A 10,283-nucleotide genomic window follows, 5' to 3' on the forward strand; every position below is an offset into this window, starting at 1 on the left:
AACAAGAGAAGAGGGTCTTAAGCCACAGAGAGCCAGCCAAAGGGCTCAAACTGCAGGCAGGGTTAAAGGTCAAAGGGTCTGTGGCAGACTTTCCGGACTTTGATGGGCTCCTCAGGCAGCACAGGCCCCGGAGTAGACTAAACAGACATGTTTACAGAGGTCTCCTGGCAGGGTTAGAGTTTTAAAGTGGTCTTAGACAAAACCATCAGGGTTGAGGGGTTAGCAAGGTAATAATAAAACAAATCCAAGCACCCCCTAGCCCCCCTGACGACAGGCACCTGAGGCTATTCACTCCAGTGTTTACGATCAATTCTCTTTTCTTTCCATAAGATGCACGTTGTGGGAATTCTGAGCAGGTAGGATTATAGGAATTTACCTGCATCCTGTTTAAATACTAAATTTATGATGCCTAGGGCTGACGCAGTCATCTGTCATGGGGACTGTTCCCTTAAAAACTCAATATTGTGTAAAAGGATTTTCCCCTAAAGCGGGGAGTGAAAAAGAGCCCCAATTCAAAGAACAAAGCTATAATAAGGCCCCTGCTAAATTACCCCCACAAATACATAAAATGTGACCAGATCCTGGGGAGTTTAGTGTCCCAGCACCCTGGTCATAAGCATCATCAACAATGTTATTATCTGAGGAAGGCCAGCCATCAGATAAGAGACCCCGACAAGAGACAGACAGACAAAACAAGATGGGGGCCCCCAAATGCCTGTCTGCTCCAAGGTTTATGATGCAGAAGATATGGCCCAAGCTTAGGGCTTGGTTTATGGTGACATGTCCCACCGACCCCCTCAGGCTGACTTCAGCACTGGACAAACAAAATCCCAGGAGATGGTGCTGGGTTATTTGCTGAGCGGACAGGAAAAAGTGCAGAGGGGCTGGGTCAGGTCGGCCCAGGAACTCAAAGGCTGAGCAATCCCACCATCAGCTGACGCCTTTGCTGGGGGCTGAGAGGAAGCTCAGAGGCAGAGCATTAACTAATTCATAGGAACTCCTAGGTCCTGGGCAGCACAGTCAGGGCAGGGGTGGGGTGGGGATCACTGGAAAATACCAAGGACTCATCAAAGAGGAGACCCTGAGAAGGTGGGCAGCCTAGGGAAATCTTCAACAGCGGGAGAGGGCAACTTGGGGGAGCCCCCAAGGGCTTCCTGATGCTCTCTGATCCCACATGATCAGCTGTACACTCATCCCCCCCCCCGCCCCCCGCCAGCCCCCAGCCCCTCCCTCACCATGTCTGTCCCACCCTGACAGCCGGCATTGGAAGTACAATTCAGCTACCCCCTCAACGTCTCCAAATCACAGCAGGCCTCAGCATCAGCAGGTGAACAGATGGTAGATTCTAGGATGCTACCCGAGTATTCGAAATCATCATCATGACTGCTGCTGCTATTTTGCAATTGGCAAGGCTTGTTGACCCAGTTCATAGTTAAGGATATCCCTGGAACTCGTATTTCACCGAAGCCTTGTGGCTGGTCCAAACTGGGATCGATTAAAGAGTCTCTGATAACGTCTTGGCTCCCGGTGAAGTCACAGTGACCCGATGCCAGAAAACATTGGCGCTGTCTTAATGACTATCACAGAATTTCATGTTTTCCTAATTGATAGTGCTGAGCAAATCTAGTTTCTCTTAGACCCAAGACCCGGGTTGGCTAGGTCTTTATCTGTGTGAAATTTGCAAGGTTAATTTACTTTAAGCCGGAAAATGACTCACATTGTCCTCTCTGCAAAAATAAGGGCTAGCAGGCATCCATACACTCAGCAGAGTTACTTCAAGACAGGCACCCCACACAGCCCCCTGAAGCCTAACAGAGTGCAAGCCTGGTGGACATTTTTTCTTTCTTGTTTAATGGTGCTTTCCTACTTTAAAATCATGACCTTTCCTACTTCAAAAACTACTGACGTTTGTGTGTAATTTTAAGTAAAAAGCATGAACTTAAAAATAAAAGAAAAATTCTAAAACAGTAGCTGTTTCGTCCTGTAGATTACGTCAGGCTCACTCGACATGAAAACACACATTTTTTTTTTAAAAAAAAAGTATTTATTTTTATTTTCTGTGCATTGGTGTTTTGCTTGTATGTCTGTCTGTGTGAGGGTGCTGGATCCTGGAGTTACATTTGTGAGTTTCCACGCAGGTGCTAGGAATCGAACCTCGGTCATCTGGGAAAAGCAGTCAGTGTTCTTAGCCATCTCCCCAGCACCTACACTCACACACTGCATCTTCCAGATAAAGGACATTCCCAAGTCATCCCCATACCTATAATACAGCTCTTGATACATGCAAAATCCATAAAGGCTTACTCTATTTTCTTTTTTAATTTCTAGGGGGTTCTTACACCTGTTACCACACAGAAACACAACCGCTCAACTATCTTGCAAGGACAAGACCAGGACTCACAGGAGGAAAAGACAAGAAAACGCACAGCTGAGGGCCAAACACGCTAAAATCCCTTCCTCGTCAAAGCTAAAATGGCAAGCCCTCTACTCAGAGTATAAATAACAGTTTCAGGAGGGTCAGGCACACACTCTCCCTGCCTCCGACGAGTCCAAGATTAATTTCTTGTTGTTGTATTTTCTGGCCTGTACTTACTTTTAAACAAATAAAAATCTGTGTGCAACTTTCATTTTTTTTTTTTTTTGCTAGACTCTAGATTTCCTAAATGGAGAGAGAGAGAGAGAGAGAGAGAGAGAGAGAGAGAGAGAGAGAGAGAGAGAGAGAGAGAGAGAGAGAGAATGAAAACTTTCAGGCTTACGCAGCTCAGCTCACGTCAGCTGCACATAAGAAAACACACACACACACACATGAACATAAGAAATACATGTTTCTTACCTTCTAAGGAGGCCAGCTGCTGCTCAGCCTCCAAATACAGCTGGGAGAAGATGGGCCGGGGCACGAGGGTGTTGGAGCGGAGGGAAGCCTCGATGGAGTTGTGGAGGACCTCTTCAAACCGCGTGCTCTTCAGCTGTCCAGCATAGGAATTGCCCATCTCCGGAGCACAGAGAGGACGGAGTCTTCTGGTTAAAATGACATTTCAGTTCTTCCGAGAACGGCTGCCTCCACACAAAGCCCCACAAGGAGGTAAACGAAGCAGCAGCAGCAGCAGCGAGCGGCAGGAAGGGTTGCAGCCTCTGCTCAGCCCCAGACAGGAGAGGGCAGCTCTCCGCGGCTACTGCCAGGCAATTACAGGAAGTTATATAAGTAACAGCCCCCCACTGATCCTGCGCTCACAGAGCCCACCGCCTCTCAGAATATTCCACCAGGAAGAGCCTCTTCGGCTTTCCGGATTTTCCCAGAGATAGGATCCTGCCTCCTAGGGTCCCCAGGCAAATGACACAACCTTTTCCACACGTGGCCGTTCACATCTATGACAGCCTCAGAGCTCAAGCCTGGGTTTTAGGAATATAGGAGGCACACACCTCCAAAAGCAAGCTTAGCAGACTCCGTCACTGCTGCTCCTGGTAAAAGGCTGGCTATTAAAATCCTCCCTTTAGAGTCCAAAGGGTTCTCAACCTATGTATGGGTTGCAACCCCTTTGGGGTCAAACACCCTTTCACCAGGGTTGCCTAAGACCATTGGAAAACACAGATATTTACACTATGATTCATAACTGTAGCAAAATTAGTTGTGAAATAGTAATGAAAATAATTTTATGGTTGGGGGGGTCACCGTAACATGAGGAACTGTATTAAAGGGCATTAGCAGCATGAGCAAGGTTGAGAACCCCTGTGTTAGACTGTATTTTAGCTTATTAAATGTCTCTATCATCTAGACAATGCAGAACAACCCCAGAACCCGTGCCCCAAGACAATCACCCTCATTTTATCGGTCGCGACTTCATAACTAATCCACACACCGAAGCAGACAACTCATTGGTGTTTTTAGTATCTTCACCGCTTTGGGCAACTGTTACACGATTGATCTGGCGTGTCCATCACCCCCAGAGGGAAGCCTCAGAACTGTCACTCCCCAACCCTGCAGTGAAGTTATTCTCTGTCGCTGGAGAGGTCCCCCCTTGTTCTGTTGGCTGCACGTCTGGAAGCCTGGACAGGAAGCCTCTGCCAACAGCTTCTTCCACTTAGCACGGTAACTCCAAGACACAAACGCATCGTGATATGAATCAGCAGTGCGCCGCCACTGGGATTTGTTTGGGTTTTGTTCATTGGCAGTCTTGAGGGTCAAACCCACGGCCACTGACTCCTGGACCAGCCCTGCCACGGTGACATTCTGATGTGTTTTTGCAAACTAAGTTCTCCTCAGAACTTTGGGCGGGGAAGGATGGGGACTGTATTCGCAGTTATAATCGTAATTATTTCACTTGACATACACTCGTGCCTCTTACAAATGCTTTTAAAATCATTTGAATGGCCGCATGGCATCTCACTGATGGAAAACAGAGGTACTTGCCCAGATATTTCTCTGAGTTGTACTTAGAGTTAAACTTCTATTATTGGTCCTTTCCAAGCATAAGCATCCAGTGTCCCACACCCTCCTGACCATTTCCATTCCTCAGCTCTTCCATTAATGTTGGCTTTGGGTTTATAGTTCCTTCTTCCCACTTCCTCTTAATTTCATGTGTTGCGTTCCTTCTAACTCCTCTAAAGTAATTACTTGTTAGTGTGACGTCAGCAATAGGAACATGTGAGGCCACTTCTTCGCTTTGGCATTTAAATTAACCATAAAGTCAGTCAGCCAATCTCTTCTTCCATGCGCACACACACACACACACACACACACACACACACACACACACACATGCACAGGGTCTGGAATAGCCCAGGCTCCCCTTGCGCTTGCTCTGCAGCCCAGGATGGCCTTGAACTCTTGAACCTCCTGCCTCCACTTCCCGATGGCTGGGATGCAGGTGTGCACCACTCTGCCCAGCTTCTTTCTCGTTTTTCTCTGGATAGCTTATAGCCTCCATTTTGGTTCCCTCTGCCTTTGCTCCAATGTTTATCAAAGAGTGTTTAATTTCTAAATAATCAAAATGGGGCGAGGGGGTCTTAACACTACTAACTAAATTCTAATTAAGGCTAGTCATTAGACACTCTACTTTTTGAACTTCTTAAAGAATACTGCACACAGCAGTGAACACACGAGCCCTGTCCATGTGCAAGAAATGTAAGGAAGCAGGTCAAATGACTCCTTTTTTGTATGTCCTGGCATTTCTTGTCTCGTACAAAATAACTGAGGAGTCACAGACTAACACCAGATGCGGAGAGCCACCGCCCTGGGCGGCAGTTCCTGGCTTCCGCCTATAACAACACACACACTAGTCAGTCGGGAACTCGGGTCACCACTCAGCAAAACCTGGCCCATCACTTTTTGTCTTAAGATGTATGCAGTTAAATTCTCCTCTTCCTTGCTCCCTCCGTGGTGGCAGATCAGCCTCTAAGACGCCACTGTGGGACTGAAAAGGCTCCAGTTCCCACCTGAGGGGGAATGAATGGTGTGCAGGGGGGTGTTTCCTGGGGGAGGGTGGCAACAGCCTTCCTCTGCCAGCTCAGTCAATGGAGCCCATTAACCACTTCCTGCCTGTGGCAATAATTACCGCCCACAGGCCCCTCCACCAGGGGAATGACCTAAGAATGGTTCAGGAACTCACCCCAACAAAGGGGAAGTGCTCCAGAGTGGAGAGGTCAGCAACGGACACCCCAAAACACATCAGAAGGGGTCTTGGTCTCCTGTCCACCAGCGGCTTTGGTTTGTTGTTTTGTTTTACGTGTCTCATGCCTCAAGATATTCACGAGAGAGTTGGGCCATCCTTGGGGGGCCTCGTAGAGTTCTCAATTCAGGGTTAGATTCACACGGGGGGGGGGGGTGTCTTAATTAATGTAGTCTTAATTCCGGGTGGCCCACCTAAGCTGCCACCATTAATAACATCACAAACGCCTCCTGCCTATGCAGCAGCCTTGTCTGAACAAAGCCAGGCACACAGGAGGAGATTTCTATCAGCACACGGACTCGAACCCTTGCAAACCCTGCCTGCCCACAACCCTAGCCACTTGCCTGGTGGTGCCAGACTGGCACCCGGAGCTCAGAAACTCTGCAGCCCAGGATGATTGATACCTAAGGTGAAGAGAACAATAAAAAGGAAGAGGGAACACAGATCCTCCTCGGGGGCCATGCTCCAGGCTGCTCCCCTACTTCTCAGGAATGGTGACCGTGGAATGGCATTCCCCTGCGAATTTTACTGCCCATGGATTGACACTGGAGGTACAGAGTCTGAGGGAGCCCTTGTTGAAAGGAAAGAAATGGGAGGGGAAATTCCGGGGAGGAAAGGGGTACATAATGGCAGAAGGGTGACAGCTGAGGAAAGTCCTTACGTTCAAGAAATGGCAACCTTGAGGGGGAGATTGGGTGGGCATAACCAGCATACATTTTATACATGTTTGAATGTGTCAAGGGGCATATTAAAATTTTCTTTTTAAAATACATTTTTGCTCTGTTCTAAGCAATTAACATAGGATGAAAGTTTTTTTCTGAATGGAAGATGAACATGACCACAAATTTCAAGACAGGCACGCATAAATCAGAGTGCAGTATTCTCCTCACATTGCAACGTTTACTGCTTGAAGGACACAAACTTCTTGGTATTTAGCAGAGACACGGGACACTGGAGAATAAGGTAAACACCATCATTCCCAGCATGGAATTCTGACCAGAGCAATGGTTTTCAGCACATGGAGCAAAGTAACTCATGCACAAAACATCTGGATCCATGGCTCAAAAATAACGGCTCCATCTAATCAGTGATGCAGAAATAAAAGAGACCAGCTGCTTTGACCATGCAGCAAACATAAAATTTAAAAAAAAAAAAAATGTTCTCAGGGGGCCAGCGAGATAGCTCAGTGGATAATGATAATTGCCACATAGCCTAGGACTTAAGTTCGGTTCCTAGGACCCACAGGGCGGAAAGAGAAAACCAACTCCCTCAAGTTGTCCTCTAATGTCTGTACACACACACACACACACACACACACACACACACACACATTAAAGTAAATGTTTTGTTTTGTTTTTTTTAAGTTTAATGTTCTCAAGCAAGGCTGTAAATTCCACTGCTTTTTAAAGGTCTCCTAGGGTCCAGGACTGAGGTCCTTCACTTATGTCACATTCCACAGTGATGGAGTCATCGGCACACTGCCCCCACTCAGGCAAATAACCCCACAGCCATGCTTGTGCAGACAACCCTGATTACAGGCAGTGGGACACACACACACACACACACACACACACATACACACACACACACACACATATATATATAAAAAATGTTCTTTGATCAAAGTCCTCCATTATCTTCTCTAACCTCTTCCGCCCACTAAAGTCTTCTTCCCAAGTCCCCTCCAACTTTCATGTTGTGTGTGTGTGTGTAATTATAAAAGAATATATATGTATATGTATATGTAAATATATATGTAAATATTTATATATATATAATTTTGGATCAGCTGGTGGTAGCTTATGCTTTTAGCCCTAGCACTTCAGGAGGCAGAGGCAAGTGGACCTCTGTGAGTCCAAGGCCAACCTGTTCTACAGAGTGAGTTCCAGGACAGCCAAGGCTACATAGTGAGACTTTGCCTCAATAAAGAAAGGAAGACAGAGAGAAAGAGAGGGGGGAGGGAGGGAGGAAGGGAGAGAGGGAGGGAGGGAGGGAGGTTTTCTGTGAATACATAGTTTTTACTTCTATGCTATGGACACAATTGTTCAACGTTATGCTTTACCTCTTTTTTTTTTAAGTACATAAAATACTACAGAAAGTTTAAAACTATAGTAAATGCTTACTGGGATGAAAGAGTTACCCGTATCCTCACTGCTGAAATCCAGTTACTGTTGACATTTGTCCTTCTAGATTTTTCTATGCACAAGATTTTATTGACATTTATAAATAGCGCTGAGTTCGAGGCCAGCCTGGTCTATGGAACGAGTTATAGGATAACCAGGGCTACACAGAGAAACCCTGTCACAAAACACCAAAGCTTAAAGAATCTTCTAAGTGAAAGGCCAGTTAGTCCCTAGACCCTATTTGGCCCTTATAAAACCATTATTCTCGGTTTTAGAGGGCTGGAGTGGCAAGATGGCTCAGTGGTTAAGAGCACTGGCTGCTCTTCTGGAGGACTCAGCTCACAACTGTCTATAATTCCAGTTCCAGGGGATCTAAGACCCTCTTCTGGACTCTGCAGACACCAGGCACATATGTGGTACACAGACAGACCTGCAGGCAAATACCCACACACACAAAATAAAAAATTTAAAAAAAGAAAGACTTTATCCTAAGCAAACACTGACATTTTAATATCTACAAGCGGATAGCGATAGAGAAAGCATACAACACTCCCTATCAGCAGGCGCTTTTGGCACCACAGCAGTGAGGACACCCTGGTAGATAAGACCAGAGAAGCAGTGTGGAGGAGATGACTAAATGTCAGGGCCCTTTTTGTTTTTCCCTACTGGACCACAACCCAACAATGTGGGCACTTTCCACATACCACGGTAATGTTCTGCCTTATAGACAGATCATGGCCATGACATCCCCTCTGCCAGCTAAGGAAGGGTTGAGCTGGCCTGAGGGAAGCGTATGTGCCTTGTCAGAAGCCTCCACTTGACCATGAGAGCCAAAGGCCCAGACAAAAGAGCCTACTTCAAGATCAAACACTAGCATTTAAAAACTGCTCAATAGGGCAGGCCGGACGGCTCAGTGGGAAAAGGCCCTTGCCAGCAAGCCTGATGACCTGGGTTTGATCCCTAGGACCCATGTGGTGGAAGGAGAAAACCAACTCCCACAGGTTGTCATCTGACCTCATGAGTGCCCTGGAACACACATGCACACATGAAAAACACACACACACACACACACACACACACGTAAATAAATGCAATTCACAGTTTCTGCCCAGTGCCTCATGGATGGAAGTCAACGCCAGCAGAAGGCTTCCTTGGGCTAATGGTTCTTTCCCTGCACTGTCAGTCTCCTGTAGCCACAGATGCAAGGTTGCAAAGGGCCTCTGGAAGTCCCTCACTGTCCTAACACAGAAGCCCAGCGGCCACATCACACGGCTGAGGGCAGTTTCTCCCAGCACACTCTTCACCTTCAGAATCTGAAACCCCTCCCAGCCGGAAACTCGGTCAGGCAGAGTAGCAGCCACATCAGAATGCCATCCTCATCAGCTCACAGAAGCTGGGATGAAGCAAAGAACTTTCCTCATAGGCTCAGCTCAAACGTGAGGGCTGAGACGGGCAGATCGGTCATTTGAGAGTGTGAAAAAGATAGTATCTGGAAACGCTTGGCGTAAGCCCTGTAGCATGGTCATGCATTTCTAGCTAAATCAGAGCATGCCCATGTTTAAAGAATTCGAATTTCAGATCCTACTCAGCAAATGACAACCGGTCCAGCAGTCCATACGTGATGTAAGAGAGAGAAAAATGTGCAGGGCCATCACAAAGGCTGTTGAGAAATTCTTTAACCTCAAAGCTCAAGACAAAAGCAGCCAAAGTATAAAGACCAAAACCACAGACAGACAGAGTAAATCCCTCCAATCAGCATTCTCAATGGGACACTGTACTCAACGGAACGAGACCAGAAGGCTGCAGAACATGTATACACAGAAAACAAAAGTAGACTCTTCTAAATTGCTTAAATCTGAAATTTAAGCTCCAGATTGAAGAGCCTGAAAGCAAAGTTGAAGTTAAGAAATCAGAGGATAGGGCCAGGCGGTGATGGCGCATGCCTTTAATCCCGGCACCCAGGAGGCAGAGGCAGGCGGATCTGAGTTTGAGGCCAGCCTGGTCTACAGAGCGATTTCCAGGACAGCCAGGAGCTACACAGAGAAACCCTGTCAAAAAAAAAAAAGAAAAGAAAAAGAAAAGAAAAGAAAACAAACAAACCAAAGGATAGAAAAGATAAGAACACTTGAATTATTTAGTTATTAAATACTGAAACAATTATAATATCAAGCTAACTTTCTTTAGTAGTGAACCATATCACTGCCCTGTCATATTATTTCCAAGATGAGAGGAAAAAGAACCACACCTGGCTGGCCACAGTTACTACAAAACATTTCATAAAGTCACTATGACTATTCATACATTTAATCATCCTCTTCCCCCAGCCCCCATTTCAAGAAAGATGACCAAGACCTTGGTAAAAAGGTCCTGGCAGATGCCAATATCAAAGGAAAACACTTTCATGTTTGTTTTTAGTGTCTTTATCCTGTTGACATGCTAGAAGATACTCTTTGAGGTTGGGAGGAAGAAGAAAGAAAATTTGACAATAATCTGT

General features: G+C 46.3%; 1 protein-coding gene across 1 annotated transcript in view; it reads right to left on the bottom strand.

Annotated features, from left to right (window-relative positions):
* The window catches only part of Greb1 (growth regulating estrogen receptor binding 1), a 69,148-nt gene extending 66,107 nt beyond the window's left edge, over positions 1–3,041 (bottom strand). Inside the window, exon 1 of the mRNA XM_059248189.1 lies at positions 2,834–3,041. Coding sequence (XP_059104172.1) covers positions 2,834–2,990 — 157 coding nt within the window. The 5' untranslated portion in view covers positions 2,991–3,041. The remainder of the gene's footprint in view (positions 1–2,833) is intronic.
* Between the last annotated feature and the right edge of the window lie 7,242 nt (positions 3,042–10,283).

This window comes from Peromyscus eremicus, chromosome 22 (assembly GCF_949786415.1).
Source record: "Peromyscus eremicus chromosome 22, PerEre_H2_v1, whole genome shotgun sequence".
Taxonomy (NCBI): domain Eukaryota; kingdom Metazoa; phylum Chordata; class Mammalia; order Rodentia; family Cricetidae; genus Peromyscus; species Peromyscus eremicus.